The 20,942-nt window shown below is 41.5% G+C and overlaps 1 protein-coding gene across 1 annotated transcript in view; it reads left to right on the top strand.

Annotated features, from left to right (window-relative positions):
* The window catches only part of jph3 (junctophilin 3), a 39,576-nt gene continuing 18,634 nt past the window's right edge, over positions 1-20,942 (top strand). The window contains exons 1-3 of the mRNA XM_022746249.1: positions 1-382; positions 13,521-14,007; positions 16,525-16,890. Coding sequence (XP_022601970.1) covers positions 1-382; positions 13,521-14,007; positions 16,525-16,890 — 1,235 coding nt within the window. The remainder of the gene's footprint in view (positions 383-13,520; positions 14,008-16,524; positions 16,891-20,942) is intronic.

Below are 20,942 nucleotides of genomic sequence, written 5' to 3'. Positions count from 1 at the left end.
ATGTCCACTGGCGGCAGGTTCAACTTTGACGATGGGGGGTCATACTGCGGAGGGTGGGAGGAGGGCAAGGCGCACGGCCACGGGATCTGCACGGGACCCAAAGGCCAGGGCGAGTACTGTGGGTCCTGGGCCCATGGCTTCGAGCTGCTGGGCGTCTACACTTGGCCCAGCGGTAACACCTACCAGGGCACCTGGGCTCAGGGCAAGAGACATGGAGTGGGTGTTGAGAATAAAGGCCGCTGGGTGTACAAAGGCGAGTGGACGCACGGCTTTAAGGGACGATATGGAGTACGGGAGAGCACCGGGACGAGTGGGAAGTACGAGGGGACGTGGAACAACGGGCTGCAAGACGGATACGGAACAGAGACGTACTCAGATGGAGGTAGGAGGGGGAGGAGTGACACACGGGCAGATGCATTGTGGGTGTTTTCGGGGTGGGTTTGAGAGTGTGTGACAGAGAGCATGGGAGGATTTGAGAACCAAACAGTGCCTGTCATAATGTGACTGACAACTGTCCTCTGTGAAAACGACTTGTTAGTGGAGGACGATTGACAGTAACAGAGGTGACAGATGTACAGTAGGAGTTTGTCCAGAGGTCTTCCTGGGTCATCCTGTCTTCTGCCGCGCCCTGTCAACACACACACACACACACACACACACACACACACACACACACACACACACATTCATGCAGAGGCAGGGGGGTTATATAAGGACAGGCTTTGAAAATTATTCTAAATCTCTTTTCTAATTTCCTATCCCTCACTTTTTCTTTTTCCTCCCCTTCTTCTCTTTCGTCCACTCTTAACCCCTTAATTCAGATGCATGAGGACGCACTGTGTAGTTGGAGGCCTTCAATTCAGGCCATGCAGTCTTAAGGGATGAGTAAAAGGTTAGAAGGACAGGAGAGGACAGCAGCTCCAGCTCAGTAACAAGTCCCAAGAACATAAAGCGTTTTAGAAAACAGATTACAAGGTTGTAACGAATTAACAGAAAGGGTAGAGACATCAAATCCATGTCTTCACCGTCAATTTCCCCACTTATCATGGCAGTCCTTACTCCAGAAAAAATATCCACAATAATGTGGTAGTGCAGTCGGACAATTTTCAACTAAATGAGATGTTCTCAGTTGTGGTTTTAGATATTCATTGTCTAGATAAAACGAGACTAAGGCCACGTTCTGACCGACTTGAGCCCTGTGTCCTGATTTGTAAAATCCTGTATGTGAGTATATAAACCGTTGTGCAGTGTTTTGGCGTCTTAGGATGAGGATAAGACTTTGCAGCTTCCTGTATTGTTTAGCGCAGGGCTTTTTTTCAGTCTGAAACCCCTCTGGGGTCAGGAGTGACTGACCGACCGGCCTGCGTTACCATCTCTACCTTTGCTTAAAATACAGCCAAAGCAAATATAGTGTTTTCATGTAATGTATCCACAAACAGTTTTTTTTTGTCATTTGATTGCAGTAAAAAGCTAAAATATCAATTTCCCTATAAACATATTGTAAAGGACCTTTAATTTGTAGAATATCTTTTGAATCAGCATCAGATTTGCCCTGAAATCAAAATCAATGCCATCAATGCCCTTTGAGTCTCTCAGACCAGGGTCCATTCAGCCACTGTTAATGAGACACACACCATATGGATCCCTGCTTAAAAATAGAAACAAACACACACATACCCATGCATACATTGTGCGTGCAAAAATGCACACGCTAAATCTGGGGAGTGTGCGTTTAAGTTGAGCCACAGAGCTGACAGTAGCATACATGCAGTTAAAGCCTTCTTACATAACTCTACAACTAGCAGGCTGTTTTACAATGCCAGTCTCGACCACACACACACACACACACACACACACACACACACACACACACACACACACACACAGAGTCCTGAGCAGCCCGATAAAATCTGCAGACCAGACTGGTATGAGGGGTTGAATCAGGACAAAGAAGAAGAAGTCGGCTTGATAGATAACCAGACAGATGGTGTGGATGAAGAGATGGAGGGAGGGAAAGATGGATTGACAGATGTAGAGATTGATGGACGAATGGATCAGTTAAACGATGAACAGATAATGGAAAAATGGCTGGCTGGATAGATCATTATCATGATTACTATTCAAGGTACGCTAATCAGGGGCTGAATGAGGTCATTATAGAAAGAAAGGGAAAGATAAAAATGGATTGCAAAAAAAAAAAAACAAAAACAAAAAAAAGTGGTAGATAGAAACTCTGTAGCTCTGTGAAGTATTTGAACCCACATACTGTAAATGCAGCAGAGATTGGCCTAGTTATGAGTGTTTATCTAGCTCCAACAGTACACAGTGTCCTTATTATAACAGCATGCATTTGTCTTTTACGTGTATCTATAGGGGAATGAAAAATGCATGTCAAACTAAAGGTTTTTAATAGAGACAGTGATTGTTCAAAGCATAACAACACATGATAGTGGGAAACAACCTCTAATAATCTCTTTAATAATACTAATAATAAGGATGATAAACCTTACCATGCTGTTGTTGACTTACTCAAATAACATGTCGCTTTGCAGTGGTTTCCACGTGGCACACTTTCTTTAGCTCTGCGCTAATTTAGCCTGTTATCACACTGTATAAATTAGCTTGATTCTGTTTTTCTTTTACAAGTCGTTAGCTAACCTGCCCCAGAGCTCCTGAGCAAGGCTTCTGTACAGCCCAAGGTGAAGACATTGAACTGGTCTCCTGGTACGGCAGGTGACACTTTACATGACAATATCACACACATAACAACGTTCACACACAGATGATGTAAGGTTGGAGATATTTCCAAATTGGCTAAAAACACAAACTCCCAATGTTGATCCAGACGTGTTGTCTGTTGCTATATTAATTAGGAAGAATACATTTCAGATTCAGCAGATTTGACCTTTTGTTCCTGGGCGTTAGCTTGATTTGAGAAAGCAATTAATATATTTAAGGTAATTAGCTTCTGGCCATTTGTAGGCAGAGTAACTCCAAAACAAGCTAACAGACTTACTGCACTTATTTGTTGTCTCAAAACGTATTATTAGTTAGCAAACTATTGCTTTTACACATTCAGCAGAAGTGAAGTAAGTGAAGTTGAGAAAAATATCTGGCTTTTTAGCTGCTAAGTTTTGAAATTTCATCATTAGCTCATTGCTAACTAACTTAACTAACTCAGCAGTGAGGAAACTTTCTAGATCTGTTTCACAACCAACTTTGCTAGATATTTAAATGTCTTCGTTTGCTACCTTGTTACCATAGAAAGCATTATGTATACCATTAATACTGCACGTGTCCTGTGTATAAGGGCCATGAAAGCCATGTTATTAATACAGTTATAGATTTAAACTGAGCTCTGAAATAATTAAACAGAAATATACGTGGTTTGTACCTTTGCTCTGAAACGCCATGATGACACTATAAGCTTAATATGTTCCTAATGAACAAAGTGATTGCAGTCTAGAAATTTAAACGTCTTTTTTGGTTTATTGGATGTTCCTTGTGTAGTGGAATTCATATACAGTAATACAGTGGTGCAGCATATAAGTAGTTAAATAAAGACAGATAAAGAAAGGCTCAAATTAGACAGCTACAGTCCATAGTGCTTTCTCTAAATAAGGCATAAAGGTGGTCATCCATTGAACTAATCGTCATCACATATTAAGACTGCTTGACTGTGAAATGAAAATGACAAAACTATTGAATGCGATGTTAATCTGTCTAAATACCTTTGGCACTCTGAAATAAACTCTGTCATTAGGAGGGCGCAGTTCTTTAAGTGGTCATCTGATATGACTGAACACAACTTACTCTCAGATTAGAGCTGACAGTCTACCTTTGCAACCTCAGGGCTCTGTCATGTCCGAAGCAATAAGAGTCAGGAGCCAAAGCATTCAAAGATGCTCTGCTGCCTACATACTTTTGGAGCACGCTGTGCACTTTAGAGCCAGCTACATTTCCCACAGTCAGGTCTAGAGTTGTCCCAATCTCCCCTCCAACTACACCTGATGCCACATTTCTAGGAATTATTTTCATCGCTGCTTTCGTTTGGCTTTTCGTTCCTCTCCTACGTTTGCTAACATCCCTCTCTCCTCTCCTCCCACCTCTCTCTTTCCTCCCTCGCTTCACTGCGTTATCACGGAGCCACTCTGTACAGTAGGGTTTCCATAGCAACGCTCACCGACATGCAGCAGGTCAGCATGTCACAGGGGGACTCAGTGTTCCTCGCTGCTATTGGCCGCCCAGCCGGCTCTGCTAAGCTCTGATTGGCTGGCTTGGCCTTCCGGGCTAATTGTTTACTGAGATGAGGAGCTAAGCTGACTGATTACCAACCACACACACACACATACACACACACACACACACACACACACAGAAAGAGAGCAAGTAATCATTTTAGTGAGAAACGAAGTGAGTCACAAAGGGAGAGGCAGAGATTACAACTGTTAGTGTGTACAACAGTGGTAACAGCTAAAGATTACACCAGTAGTCGATGCTGTGTCTGATGTGTCTAATGTGCCACACACACACTGACAAACACACAGAAAATGACTTAAAAAAAATCCCTTATTCCGGTAAATATGAAGACAAAATATTATGTAATAAAAGAAACAGTATGACAGCATTTATATCACGTCACATCCAATCACAGATGCTTCTTGACATGAGGCTCGTGACAGCTCAGAAGTATCCTGGAACTTCCCTCCTGTCCCCCAGCTGTTGGCAAATACTCTACAACAACATTATAATTGTACTACATAAACATAACTTGCTATCTCACTAAAGGCCACTATCAGTGCAGTAATAATTCCAGCTCTGACCATGTTATGTAAGCAGACATAATAGATTCACTTCTCGTGTTTCACTACATAAATCATTATCTACACCGAGATACGATATGTGGTTTTTTGCTTGAAGTGAGAAACCAAATTGAGTCAAAATCCTGCTTCCTCAGGACTGTATTTGAGAGAATATATTTGCAGCCTGTTTGAGTGTGTGGGAGGATGCTCTTCAGTTAGCGGTGCCAGCTAACAGTGTTTCTCAGCATTGGATGCGGTTGGTTTGTGTTCGGATTGGGAGTATTGAGGAAGATGTTTTTACATAGCCTGTCAAGTCGATAAATACTGTAGACATTATCACCATTGTGGAATACTTATGACCTTTAGATAAGACCAAGACATGAGGTCAGAAGCTCAGACAGACTATTGGACCAGGGTTCATGTCCCCCCTAAACTGCTGAAGTATCCTCAGCATGATACTATGTCCTGAGACATAGGTCACCAACGAGAGCTGACATCAAGCAGGACTGACTTCATATTGGTGTTATGTAGCATATTCCTGGTCTGTAAAGGTAGTTTCCTGGTGTTGTTTAACTGCAGTAATGCTGCTTTTGCTTTGCCACTTCCTGCTTTTATGTAATTATCTGTAGAATACAGCCCTGGTTGTCAATGACACTACTGGGGTACGTGCAGGTTTCTAGCTCCTACAAACCTTCACTCGACTAAAAGAGTGTTTTCACCACCTGTTTCATGCACATTTGATCCAGACATCAAGACAGCCAATGACTAAAATACTTCATCCACTTAAAATATATAGTTATAACGACCTTCAATTTCTTCACGTTTTGTTATGTTGCAGCTTTATGCTTTATAAAATCATTTAAATTTGTTTTGTCCTTCATCAATCTAGACTCAATCCACCATAATGACAGAGGAGGAAACATAATTTTAGAAACTTCTGCAAGTTTATAAAAAAGGAAAAACTGAAATATCGTATTGACATACGTATTCAGACCCTTTACTCAGTACTTAGTTGAAGCACCTTTGGCAGCAATTTAAGCCTTGAGTCGTCTTGGATATGACACTCTGTGTACCTGGATTTGGGGATTTTCTGTCATTCCTCTCTGCACATCCTCTCATCAGGTTGCATGGAACATCTCCCTGAAGATGTTTGACTGGGTTCAAGTCAGGGTTCTGGCTGGGCCACTCAAGGACATTCACAGAGTTGTCCCTAAGCCATTCCTGCGTCATCTTGGTTGTGTATTTAGGGTCATTGTCAACAATTTAACATAAGGCTGCAACATAACAAAATTTAGAAAACGTGAAGGGATCCGAATATGTTCCTGAACTGCTACTGCTTTGTGCTTAGTTGGGTTGTTGCTCTTTGCTGAGACACCATTACAGTAGGTGATAAGTACAATAGGCCTATATAAGTGTGTATGAGGGATTTGTTTTCAATGCACGTGGTTTTTAATGACAGAACTGCCTTCCACTGGATGTCCTCGTCAAAAACTCTAAAATGAAGACAACCTAATTGTAATAGCTGAAGTATAACATACTGTGAGGTCATCAAAACAGAAAAAAAACACTGGCTACAAACTGACAAACAAGTGTGGACATTTTGAAACGTTGAGGGCGATGGGCTACCACCATCTTATCATGGGTCTTTTTCATGAAATTTTTTAAGCAGATAAATAATCCTCAAATTGCAATCTGAAAGACTCAGACAGAAAAGGGGCCCAAGCAAAATCCCTTAAACGGATAACAGTCCCACACAGTGATTTACGCAGGAAGAGGTTTAGGTTTGAACTGACTTTCCTTGCTTTCAGCGTTCAGCGATTTGACCGTAGTTCAGCCGGTCTGTAGGCACGCCTCTCTGGCATATCTGCTCCGTGTCTGTCTAGGTGTTTTTCCTGCCTGTCTGTATGGCCTGTTGCCTGTCACTTGTCTTGTCTACCTGTCTTTAGTTGCCATCTGTTCTTCCTTTTGCCTGTGCAGTTGTTGCTTTTCTCCCCAGCTGATGTGTCTGGGTTACCTGATCCTCAGGGCCATCCCAGCAAATTTGTTTCTGTCTGTCTCTCTTATTTCCTGCTTTACAGTGTACACCACCTCACAGCAAGTGCTACACAATATAAATACACAGGCATTCAAGGACACACACAGATACACGTGTAGTTGACTGGATTGCCCTCTGTCTTCTACAAGAATTTCACATTATACCCACACAACTGTTAAGAAACAATTGTTTTCCCATGGATGCGCTTCAGAACTGTCTCTTGCCCTGTGCTATGGTTGGGTTTTTTTTTTTTTTTTTTTTTTTTCAGCACCACTGCAAATATGCACCTCCTCCTCCACCACCACCAAAACAACTCCACTGCAGGCTTTAGCTTATGTAATGGGAGTGGTTTGATGTTTGTAGTGAGGATTAGCGGTGCTGTCTGAAACATGAAAACTCTAAAATATCTATCTTGGAAGTCTGCCCTGCACCACTGCTGATAAAGTACTAACTAGACATACTAATGAGAGCGTTTGCCAGGGAAGCACTTGGGATAGCACAGTACTGCAACTTTTCTAAAACTCTGGAGGGAATGTGAATTAGGGAATGTGTGAAAATGAATACCGGTGCAGGGGGGTTAAAAAGGAGGAGGGATATATACTTTTTCTTTGGAAGAGCAGGGGAGGAATATTTAATGTTTTCTCCCCCTTAGCGTTATGTTTTATTTCAATTTTCATTTGCAGATTAATTATAAAATGACACAGAAAGGTCAAATGTTGGTGGAAGGGTACTCCATCTTGAATTCTTTATGGTTTGCCTCTTATAGTTAGTAATGGTGCATTATTCCAGCTGTACTGCTAAATTGCTCTGAGATACTGGGAGAAGGGTCTTGCAGTTTTATTATTATTATTATTATTATTATTATTATTATTATTATTATTATTATTATTACCACACATGTCGTAGCTATGGTAATGGAGCCTTGGATGGTAACTGGGGAATTAAAATCGCTACCACTGAAACCTCCATTGGCACAAACTTAGTGTTGCCTGAAGTTATTCTTCCTCCCCACCTCTCTCACGTACAGTAAGACAGACATTGCTCAGACATGCAAGTGCTGACATGGTGAAACAAGACATTAATAATTCACAAAATAACAAATTTCAACTCTTTCACAGCTTGTCTTCCTCCACACCTCTCTTTCTTACTGCTGTGCCTTACAAATGAATATTTTGAAAGTAGCAGCCTATGCTATTCTGCATTAATATCGAAGCAAATGATCTACTTTTGAGGCCGTCATCGGAATACAGGGTATGAATAGTATCCTAGTTTAATATAAAAAAAGACTCTCTTAAGAGAAAAAAGAGAAGTACAGTTCAAACAAACAAGCCGAATGTACAGATTTCGACAAGTGTCTCTCAGTGACGAATCCTTAGAATGAAATACAGACCCTAAGAGACAGATGGTTTTTAACCTAGAAACAGAGAACAGACGCGCGCATTTGTTAAAGAGACAATTATGAATTCAGCCTGGGGGTTGGCGCGTGATCAAATCACTGTGCCTCTGTGATGTTTCCGCAGCTTTGATCTCTCCGCGTAAACTCTTTCCGTGCTGCTGCCTCGTGCCCGCAGTAGCCTCGGCCAGGGTTACAAGCCCATATGATTTGAGAGCACTTCCTGTTGGCCTCCAGGCAGAATCAGTGAAATCGTTTTGGCATGCGAGTTGTGAAGCGGATTCTCCTCGCAACTGTAGGCCTGGGGTTGAGGCATTTATATATCCAGAAGTCTGTTTTTTTTTTTTTTTCCCAATACAACTGTGACAGGTTCATAGTGAAAATAATGAGAGGGGGATAACCCAATCTGCTGTTGCATGTCTCTCTTGTCTTGACAGTAGGTAAAGTGTTTTTTTCTGACAATACAAAGCCTGTACCTCACTCTGGCAGATGCTTATGTTTTCTAGAGCTTCCATGTCATGAACTGAGTTCACATAAAAACTGTAAATGGGTTTGATTTCAAAGGAAAATCACTGCCAACTGCCAGCTTTGCAGACCTTATTTTTCAGCACCATGGAGAGCGACAGGCAGACACTGGAAAAGCAGTGTAGTGCCCCACTGAATATTTTATTTACCCAGGCATTACTGATTGAGGGTGGTACACGCTTCCAAGAAATCATGAAAAAGCAAAAAAAAAACCACACACTGCTTCACATATATTCATTCACTTACACAGTCGGTTGCCAGTTTAGGTACACCTTGCTGAAACTAATGCAGTTTGGTACAACAGTCCTGCAGTAAATCCTACTATCCTGAAGGTTGCAATGTTCAGGTTTTGTTGAAAGTGTTTTAGAGAGGTGTTTATTCAACTTTATGGTCATTTTGGAGGCTGCAGTTTGTGCTGCTGTTCAACCGTAATGTGTTCTACTGAGAGGTTTTTTCTACCCTTTACAGTAGAATTTACAGCATTTAAATGGAGAGGACAAAATATTAGACACACTGTGTATACTAACACTTAGGCAGATATAGCTCAGCTTATTGTTATCCAATATTTATATATAAAAACTTTGTTGTTGCATGAATAATGTAACATGGGTAATCAGAATAAATATGGTTATATGTTTATTCTAATATAACTGAACAGAATTGGCAGATGCTGCTAATTCAGTTGCAGTTGCCAGAGCACAGACTAATCCAAGCAGTAGAGACGTGATTGAATTTGGTCTTTTACATGCTGGAAAGACTGTATGAATGACAACAAGTGGTTATAACAGCAAAAAGGTCCCATATCAGTTAAACCGTTGAAGCCCTCAGGAAATTTCAGCAGAACAGTACGTACCATTTCTAAAGTCTTTCCTCTTCTCTCCTCTCCAAAGAGAAGACAACGCTGTGCAACACAACTATTCTCTTGCAGCCACCACTTTTTTGGACATTAGGTTCAAAAACAGTGTCTTTTGTGTGACTGGAAATGCAGAAACTACTGCTGTTACTGCATCAGCTGCCTCTATGGGAAAAACCTTGCCAGCGCCGCAAGGGTCACCCACTGCAAACACTGAAAGGATTGGTGCAGACCATTCAACACCATTTTAAAACTTGTGTAAAATGCCAACTTATATTCACTGAGAGCTCTAAAAAAATGTGAGAATGTTGGAAAATGTGACTTTTCCCCCCAATCGCTGCTGTGAGAAAGTGTTAAAAGGTTCTTTACAAAGTGTAACTTATTATTTAAAAATATAACTAAAGAAATGTCAGAAGGCAAGAACATTTAATGAAGTATTTATTTTTCTGAACATTGCTGTCAGGAATCATAAATAGGTGAATGTGAATGGCAGAATCATGGCCTTCAAATGTGCACGTTTTATGTTGCTGGTATTTTAATTTATTTGATTCATATTTATGTTATAATTATTTATTTTTGTCATTTAGTTGTAGTATTTATGTAAAAAACTGAACTATTTTTGACTTATTAGCACAAATCTTTTTTAATTAATTGTACTCTTACTTGCTTTTGTGATAGATATTTAGGAAATGATCAGTATTGGTATTGCTATTGTTAAAATTGAAACAAAAAGTATTGGTGTTATAACAAATTAAAAAAAGTTTGGTATTGCCCAACCCTTAGTAGCTTTTTCCCCATTTTCAGTCTTTATGCTAAGCTAAGCTAACTCTCTCCTAGGTCTAGCGTCATATTTACTGTACAGATGTGAGAGTGGTATCAATCCGCTCATCTAACTAAGGAAAGCAAAAACGTGTATTTCCCAAACTGTTGAACTGTTACTTTGAGAACTGCCAATGAAACTTCACAGAGAGTCAGCAAAATGTTTTTCGCCCAAACTTTGTTGTTATTTTTCCTCTCTGAGGTTTTTTCTGAAGCTGTTTCACCACAATCCATAGTTTAGTTCTTGTTCAGTTGTTTTCCATCTGTGAGCAGCTCTTCTATTCCTGTTGTGCACTGCATTGTGGGAGAGTAGTGTACATCAAAAGCACCCTCAAAAATCAATCATTTTCAGTACGCATACTAACTGTTTCGTGACTTTTCCGGTGTATAAATTAGTATTTGGGCCACAGCTCTTGTTTTGTTTGCTCTGCATTTAATTAAAGTGTTTCTTATTCTAAACACCAACTTTTGAGTAATCTCATAGACTCTCTGCACTGTCAGCACAACACACAGGTGATGCTCTGTCTCTCTCTGGATACTCAGGACTGTCTCTCTTCTCCTGTTGTCCGCTGTCTCCTGCTCAAGCACTCAGGCAGCCATTTAATGACATGGTAATCTCGCCACGGTGTTGCACGGGTGTTTGTGGCTGTGCGCATGTGTGTTCTTTGATCTCTCTGTCATATGGTCGTACAGCTGTGTACTGACATGATTACAAAGGCCTGGCCAGATGTGCTGGCCAGCTGTCTGCGACACAGACTGAGTGTTTTTGTTTGAGGGATAAGAGGCAGCATGTCATCCTAATGACAAGGGCAGGTTCAGGTTCAGAAGCGGCACCTCCTCTCACTCAAGTTTTGTAAAAGCACTGTGCATGTGCTTGTTGCGCCTGTGTGAGTGTGTTCGAGTGTGTCTTTGAACGTTAAGTAAGAATACAATTGGCTTATAAACTTGGCTTCATTCGGCACTTCCCGTTTCACTGATACTGGAGCCCACCAGGGGAATGTTTGTGCGTGTTTGCGTTACAGACGGAGAACGTGGTTGCAGTCCTTATATGGTCATGTAGTTTGGTTTGAGCAAGTGCGTTTGCTACAGAATGAATCAGAGTGCTGTTACATCAGAGGTACGAGCAGGCGGGATGGATCACTTGCACTCCAATTGGAACACACACTTCCATTGGAGTGTGTTTGTGAGAGAGAGAGAGAGAGAGAGAGAGAGAGAGAGAGAGGACGGAAACACACACACACACACACACACACACACACACACTCAGATGCCCTACTTTTGAGCAACATGGAGATGTAAGGACTATTATGCTGCAGTCAGTGCGGGTAGTGCAGAGACATGGTGTGTGTGAATGGGAAAGGATGGGCTGACAGGAGGAAGCCACTCCCATGTACTACTTCGCTTACTTAAATTAAAACTTAAATTATCTTATTTAAAATATGACTGTGTACACATCACAGAGACAGCAGTCAAATATGGAATTATTTTAGTTTTGGCATATTTCAAAAAAAAAAAAATTCAGGTCAGAAACATTCATCTTTTGTCAATAAGAATTACTTTATAACTAATATATGCATAAGAAATTTATAGAGGAAACATTATAAACTGCTGAATGCTTCAGTGATCCTAAATCAAAGAGTGAAGAAAATGAAACATTAGGAAATCGGACACTGCTCAGGTCATTGTTTCATCCAGCCAATGACCAGATTAACCTGATTCTGGGCCTCAGGGCAAAAAACAAAAAGCTGTTTAAAAACCCACAAACTCAGGATTAGGACTGTGAGCACAATACAAAGTAAGATACATTATAAAAAATATTAAAACTAGACTGAAGTTATTTTGTTTTTGTTTTTTCATAACCAATCATCCTGCCACCATCATTTTAGCTGGCATGAAAGCTGCAGTCGTGGTTGCCAAGAGACAATAACAATTAAATGTTCTTCACATTGATCAAAGAAATATATTGATTTAAAAGTTGTTATATCTGTGTGTAGACTGATCTCATCCATATTTCTCAGCATTTTGGAACTTAATCCCATCTATTAAAATCTGATTGGTAGATGGTTTTTCTAAGCAGGAGAAACAGACATCAAGCGGCACAACACCAGACCTATTTGAATTGCTGATCACGTCCAAGACGTGGGTGGCAATTCAGACGTCCAGAACCACTCCAGCATAAGACAGGGCATGTTCAGCCTTCATTTGACAGCAAATGAGGGGAGAGGGAGAGAGAGAGAGAGAGAGACGGGGGAAGAACATGCAACAAAGGTCCCCGGCTGAATATGAACCGTGGACATTGCAGTTAATAGCTGCCACCAGGGCAGCCCTAATAATGCAGAGTTAATATTGTATATTAGTAGTACAAATTTCCTAACAAATTTACAGTTAATTAAATTATTTTTTTTTTAAAAAGAAAAAAGCGAAGCAATACGCTCTGAACCTGGTGGTCTTCGTGCCAGTGGGAGTCTGTTGCCCATTTTGCTTGGTTTGTAATTCAGCCTTGCATCCGGCTGCTGCAGCCTTTTGTTTCCTGTCTGTTTATAATGGTAGTTAGCTCCTGAGGTAGAGACCATTACCATTTAGGATACATGGTGGGATATTGTTTTGAGTCCACTATACATGTATAGGGTGTAACAATTAACATTCAGGAAGTACTACAGAAATGTTAATAGGCCAACTCTGTACACAGTGGTTGTACACAATCAAACATGTGCTTTTGCATTTGCCAGCTGATGGATGTTACAGCAAACATGATCATTTCTGACATCACTGCTCGGGGTGTGGCGACAAGTGCAACATCCCTGTAGCCTGAGCCCATTGAAAGCTGTGGGAGTTTGCATTTAAAGTGCTGGTAACTTTTCTCATGTGTCCAATCACCAGAGTTGTTCAAATGATTAATAAACAATATCAAATTCATATAGTTGTGTAGAAATATTGTGATGCTTTTGTGTCATCTCTGTCTTTATACTCACTTGCTGCTCTTAGTGATCCATATCAAAGCGCATCAAAGACTTTTATTCTTCAGTAATCATAATGTGAATATGTGTAGAATTAAAGTTGTTCCTCTCTCTCTCTCTCTCTCTCTCTCTCCAGGAACATTTCAGGGTCAGTGGGTTGGCGGGATGCGGCATGGCTACGGAGTTCGTCAGAGTGTCCCATACGGCATGGCGGCCGTCATCCGCTCCCCGCTCCGTACCTCCATAAACTCTCTCCGCTCCGGTTCGGAGCACAGCAACGGTACCGCTCTGCTGGACCGGACCGGGGCGGTGGTTCCTGGTCCTCCTCCGGTTCCCGGCACTCTGACCACCAGCGTCTCCATGTGCAGCACGGGCAGCAGCGGCAGCAGCCCCGCCGTGTCTCGTGGAGGTTTCGTGTTGATGGCACACAGCGAGGCTGAGCTGCTGAAGGGGAAGAGGAAAGGCGGGCTGTTCAGGAGGTCCATCCTGTCCGGGCTCAAGCTCAGGAAGTCAGAGTCCAGGAGCTCTCTGGCCTCACAGAGATCTAAACAGAGCTCATTCAGGAGCGAGGCTGGGATGAGTACCGTGTCCTCTGCTGCATCTGATATCAACTCTACCATCAGGTAATAACAGGAGAGGACAACGAAAGAGGTGGGGTTGGATAAGATCTGTTCAAACTGATGATCTCGAAGAAAATCATAAGGATACAGTGAATTAAAAATGGGAAATGTTATTAACAACAATTACATTTTGACCTTTGGTTTTGAATTCCAACCCAATCTCTGGGGAATTATGTCCAGAGATGATTCACCACCTCACCATTTACATCTCATGCCAACATTCAGTGCCAGTGCATTTAGTAGTGCAGAAAGTCTAACTCTGATACAGGAAACTAGAGTTCATGTGTCGTCACAAAATCCGCAATTAATGCCTTTTTTCACCAGCGGTAACGACGATCTTTTCACAAATCATAACCAAGATGCCTAATCATAACCATACCTCAACTTTAAACTTAATTTTATCTGTAAAAAACCACAGAACTGTAACCGCATTGCACATCAGCAGTGCAGTTAATGTGAGAAAGAAGAATTAAAACAGAACAATATTGTGTTTCTGCAAAATTGTTCAATATTTGTCTGGCAAGTGGGTTCTTGTTGTACACACACTATCAAACAAACATTATTATGTGTAAACCACAGCCTTGTTCTGCAGTGTCAAAAACTTGCACTTCAATTCAGGGCAGCCCGTCTCAACCCTCCTCATGTCTTTAAGTCATCAAGTTCCTCCCCCTGGCCCCCACATCTTGTTCAGTGCAGAAACATGTTTAAGCATAGACGAATATTACAGTTTCAAGGCCGTTTCAAGGGACTTTAAAATCATATTTAACCCCATTTAAAAAAAAAAAAAACCCACATACTGTACTGGCTGACTTTGCGGTCTTTCCACTGTCCCTTTGAGAATGAGTGAAGGAAGCCTAAAAAACAAGATAGTTACATAATAGGAGACTTTGGAGAGAAGTGTGTCATGTCAACAGTGTCATGGTATAATGAAATGAAAGAAAGTAGAGAGGAAGGTGGAGTGAGAGGACAAGGAAGGATGATGTACTACGAACAGGAACTGTCCTTCATCTGGAGGACATAGATTTAAGGCACACCAAGCACCTGACCTACTTAAGTGACTTTAAAATGGATTGTCATGCGGTCCGTAGTGGCTTATGGGTCGAAAAGTCAGTTTACTGGTCAGCTGGCCCGGTGCCTGGTAAAAAGTTACTGGTTTTGTGTCGTGTAACCCAGAGATAAGCCTGTTATCTTTGTCTCTCTGCTCTGCTGTTGTACATTTTAACATTATCTGACCAATCATATTGGTCACAACAGATCAGGGCCAATCAGAGAGAGCGGATGTCCTGGTGGGATCTGTGACTTGTCTCGTTCATCATGTAAACCACAGTTTATTTGAATTGAATGTGATCAATCCATCAGTGTACCATTGGAAATGCTTGATGTGAAATTCCAAGTATGCTGGATTGAGTGTCAGTAGCTCTTAACCTGTTTGTTGGCACAGTGGTGACAGCAGCAGCTTATCAGGTCTGATTAGTTATTGACGAGGCTGATAAGGAGAGAAAAAAGCTTCTACAACATAAAATACAACCTTTATAATTCATTTGCATATAATGTCTAATCAGTTTTTAACTGTTTCGTCAGTTATTTTTATCATTTGATGATGCATATATGATGGTACATGCTCAAAGTATAAGCAGCGATCCAACTGAGTCTCGAGGAGGCAAGATGAAAACAAGTCGATGTTGAATCCTAGTTGAACAATACATATTATTTCCTACCAGCTTCAGACGAACTGCTCTGTGGCTTACCACCAGGGAGTATTATATCAAGGATTGGTATTGTCTCCATATATAGGGACAAGGGCAGGGCTAATATGTGCCGGAACAGGATCAGCGACCTCCCAGATTAAGGCACGTATTTAATTGGATTTGGCCATCGGGAGCAGCTGGAGAAATCCTGGTGGGGACCATCAGAATATCCAGAAGGTTTTTACCAGTTTCTTCCAGAACAGCGCCCTCTCTGTGACCTCCTGGTTTACAAATTAAGCATTGGACAAGGGAATGAGGGGAAAGTTGTAATTCTTGGATTTGATCGTGACCCTCTGAATGAAATCTTCTCATTTTCTCTCTAGAGTTATTAAAAATTCAACATTTTAGGTAACGCCCTTATTTGCTTCTTGTTCAGGGGAAGTTTGATATCAATCTGTGTGAACCAGTGAGGTTACCAGGTTCGGTACTGTTGTGCGGGTACAGAGACGAAAGGAAATCGTGCACTCACTGACCATATCTGGCAACCCACACTATAGCTGGGGGATGCTGCACAGAAGTGCTGGGCAGATGGATCGACTGCTGAGATGGTGCAGTTGAGTGAATTCAGATAATCAACTGCCTCTAATATTAAAGCTACAATCTGCCACTGTTGTACAGAACTACTTAAGTGACAACGTGGACGAGTTCTCAAAATTTACCTGTCAGTCAAAACTGTTGTAGTTCTTCTCGAAGCTTGTTATACTAAAAAAAAATATGTAGCGCCTTCGTCTGAATACACCATCCAAACCAATGTAACCTTTCACCTTTCCAGTCTCGGAGATGCAGACGCAGAGTTGGCTGTCGCCGATGACGACGTGGATGCCACAGCGACGGAGACCTACTGCGGAGAGTGGAAGAATGACAAACGGACAGGATTCGGTGTGAGCCGGCGGTCCGACGGGCTGCAGTACGAGGGGGAGTGGCTCAGCAACAAGCGACACGGCTACGGCTGCACTACGTTTCCTGATGGCACGAAAGAGGAAGGGAAGTACAAGCAGAACATCCTGGTCAGCGGGAAGAGGAAGAACCTGATCCCCCTGCGGGCCAGTAAGATCAGAGAGAAGGTGGACCGGGCCGTGGAGGGAGCACAGAAGGCCGCCGACATCGCCCGACAGAAGGCTGAGATCGCTCTGTCAAGGTAGTGGCTTCATGGTGGTTTGTGGATGAGTCTGAATGTCTGATTTTTCTTCTTTCTCAAAATGTAGTTTTGGTTATTTAAACAATTGGTCAACTCTAATCAAATCAACCCCACACAGTCTTGATGAAGCTGATCATTAGAGCCTATTAACGAATAATAACTAAATCAATAACTTTTTCTGAACTTGTATAGAAATACTTAAAAACAGAGGCTTACCTCAAGGAAACAAGATACTGATGCTTTGCAGACTTAAAGGAAGCTCCTGCCATCTTCCTGGAAAGTCTGATAATTGGACTGATTTTCCATTTAATTTCACTTCATTCAATCAGACTGCCACTGAGTTTATGTTTGTTTGGGGGCGGGGTCTGATCTTGTTTTGCCCATTAATGTCATTTTCAGTCGACACTGAAGTTGCAATCATGGCTGTTGGGTGCCATTAACTTGATGTTGTCTCAACAATCAAAGAAATAGGTCGATTTAAGAGTCGGTATTTCTTTAAGTCAACACATAATAGCCTGCACATAAGGGTCAAGCTCATCTTCACTTTTCTATCTCTATTTTTCATGGGTGTAGCGAGGCAGCTAACCTACCTAGCTACCAACCTTCATGTCATAGTGAGCTAGCTACCTAGCTATGATGTAGGGTACTTTTAAAGGTAGGAAGATCGCAGCCCCACTCTTAATCCCACTTAGAAAGATTTGATTGTCAGATTGTTCAGATGCACAAAACACACATTGAAGGGGCACAACACCAGACCTACCTGATTCACTTCATGAATCAAAGACACGTATCAGTTCACAGGTCTGACACCAGACTTATTCTTTGTTACAGTGGCACTTTGATTATATTCCATTAAAGATTGTGGAATTTGCCCAATGCAACAGGTGCTCCTGTTAATTCTTCCAAAGCTTGTAAAGTCTGGTCATACTGTTTATTATATCCTCCCCGTTGCCACTTATACCAACAAATGATTCACTGCAGGGAATTTATCAAACCATTTATTCTCTTCTCTGTTGCTATTTGTCACGTCTGTTTTCAGCGACCCAACAATTTTCATGACCCCGTTGTTTTTTTGGAGAGGTATTGCAAATACGGAGTCAAGGGACTTCCACTAATGCTACTAATACTGCAGCTTCACATGGTTTACAGACTCCGGGTCATGTGACCTCTTTCTCCACATCTCTCTCGTTCCATCCCACTGTCTCTCTCTTTCCGTCTTATCTGTCCGACTTTGTCTTGTCCACACGCCACTGATGGCCTGCGTTTGTCAGAATGGTTGGGGAAGATGGCTCTGCATGTAAACACTTGTGGATGGCCCCATTCCACTATATAATTGAGATCAATGACAGATTAAGAACAGGATTAAGGTTAAGGTGAAAGTAGGGTTAAGGAGGTTATAGTACAAGTGAAACAGCAAGCGAAGCGAGACCGTCTGGAGCTGTTAAGACTGTGATGAAGCCGCTCTGCTGAATAGAAATGAGAGCCTGCTCTCATTATAACTCTGCTCATTCAACTAAAACAATGAGCACAGTTGGGGTTATGATGTTAATGGGCATGGCCTGACCTTCTTTACAGCAGCAAGAAACTTTTGGACAGGAATATAAAGCAACAATTTTTGTTTTTCAGCTCAGAAACTCAAAGCAGAAATTAATTAGCCGTCCTGGGACCAGTAGTCATGGATACACATTGATACTCTTGTCAAATGGGGACCCATCAGAAGTAGGCCTATGACCCATTTTGGTCCCAGTCCTTGTTGTTTCAAGGAACAAGGTTATAGGGCCATAGATGCAGTAGTTCTGTGGCAATAGCTGCTGTTTTTAAAATGGTTCAGTGTGAAGGTGAACAGTTTGGATAACATTACATCGCACAGATCAATCCAGAGATACAAACTGAGCAAGGCAATTTGTCTGAGTCCTATTCCACAGTTAAATTTATATCCTCTAGGAAATCATTTGCCCCAGTCAGTTCTGAAAAGTAATACAGAGGGTCGTTAAATCTCAGATACCCGGTGGCTCTATTGGATTTAAGCAGTATGTCCCTTATACCATAGCGACACCCTTGAAGTTGTGAAGTTGAGAAAATTGACTTGATGTGTTTTATGTTTTTTAACAGTTTGTGGCCCAAGGTTAGAGAACCGGGCTTGTGAGGGAAAGGTCGCTGGCTCGATCCTCACTTTCCTGTCGAGAGTGTGATGAGAAGTCGGGAGGATTTTTTTCTTGTGAACAGTCTATGATGACAAATTTTTTAGAAGTTGTTGGACTTGTCTTAGAGCTGTAATCTGTATCACACACCTGTCAGTGAGTAAGCACCTTAAACAAATAGTTTGACGTTTTTCGCAAACACATTATTGCTTATTACTTTCTTGCTGAAGGTTAGATGAGAAGATCAATGTCACATGTCTGCCTGTTATGTAATTTTCTTCTAAAATATATCGATATATTTGGCTTGGAACTCAGGTCTGATGATTCTTTTCCTCCATTTGTGAATTTTGTGAAGTCTTTTTTATTTAGACCACAGTTTAAGATTAGATCTTATTTTTACTTGTTGCTTTGTTATATAATGTCGTTAACCCTGCAGCTAGAATAATCCTAACTCATCATAAAGCTGCACTTAGTTGCTTTCTTTCAATGCTGATATGAACTTTGAGGATATGTGCCACAAAATCAAATTCTGCTACATGTAACCTACATGAAATTAGCATTTATAACCAACAGCAGTGGAAAGGAAGCAGATGTTATAACTAAAGAAAGACACTCAGCCTCACAGCAGCAGCTCACAATTTCTATTGGAGCAACAATTGGAATTAATGGCTGCAGAGTGAAAGCGGCCTCAGACAGTGGCGTAGTGTCACTGAGCTAGTCAATGAAGCGGTTGTCTGAGGTGAGGTTTACTATCTGATTAACAGTTGACCTTGGAACAGATTATGTTGCACGCTGACATAATGGTCGACAACTGTAACTTACTGTATGTACAGTGTTTGTGTGTATGCTGTGCACGTGTGGACGGGAGGTTTGGATTCTGTTCGCATGTGTTCAGATAGGAGCAGATCACATGTTTTCCTACAGGTGTCAAACCTTGGATGATCGAGTTTGGGGATGGAGAAAGAGAAAACATGAGGAGACGGACAAAGAAATTGTGTGAGGCAGGAAAGAAATAAGAAAGTGAGACGGGAAAGTAAGATAAAGAGAGAGAGAGAGAGTAAGAGAGAGAGGGCGAGAGAGAGAGAGAGAGAGAGAGAGATTTCCGCAACGCACAAACAATGCTGGCAGGCAGCCTGAGAGAGCAGGGAGGCTGAACTAGAGACACACACACACACACACACACACGCACACACACACACACGCACACAAACCTGCTCCTCCTTATATGCTTATAAGCTTAGTTGCGCACAATGTGAATGCAGCTGCTGAACATGCCTGTGTTTTGTAGACTGTACATGCAAGAGGACACATGAGCTGAATCAGTGAAGAGCCAATCCTATTAGTCCTGATGACATTCTTCTGTTGAAGGCAGTATGATCACAGAGTGCTACAGCTGCTCGCCTAACTCCTCTCACACTGTTGATAAGTCACGCACAAAAACAAAGAGATAGGAACAGAAAAAAGACAGACAGGGAAGGTAAAGAACACATCAAACTCTTAGTTGTTATATATTATGGTGATGAGGTCTCTCTCTTGTATAATCAAAGATTAATTTAAATAAAACTTTCATTTTTCAGCATTAATTTGTGGCTTTATAACTATGAGACCTTACTCCTATGTAATACACTACTTTGATGCTTTTCACCTTGACACATTTCATAGTCAGTGAGCTAAGGATAAGATTCAGGGTAAATCCTATTCCCCTGGATACTAAGGTTTATTATTTCTGATGTTTCAAATGATTTCACAGCTTTGGTTTTGAGTAAACTCATGATTATCTGCTGCCAACAAACCATAGATAAACATGGTAATGTGCTGATGTCTTTGGTTTAATGTAGAGCAGTGACTGTCAGAGAGCAGCCCTCATTAAAACAGCGTGCATGGAATTGGACTGACAAGACTTTATCAGTT

The sequence above is a fragment of the Seriola dumerili genome, unplaced genomic scaffold (assembly GCF_002260705.1).
Source record: "Seriola dumerili isolate Sdu_G_001 unplaced genomic scaffold, Sdu_1.0 BDQW01000097.1, whole genome shotgun sequence".
Taxonomy (NCBI): domain Eukaryota; kingdom Metazoa; phylum Chordata; class Actinopteri; order Carangiformes; family Carangidae; genus Seriola; species Seriola dumerili.
The sequence above is the reverse complement of the archived record's forward strand: the minus strand, read 5'-3'. Positions and strand labels throughout refer to the sequence as shown.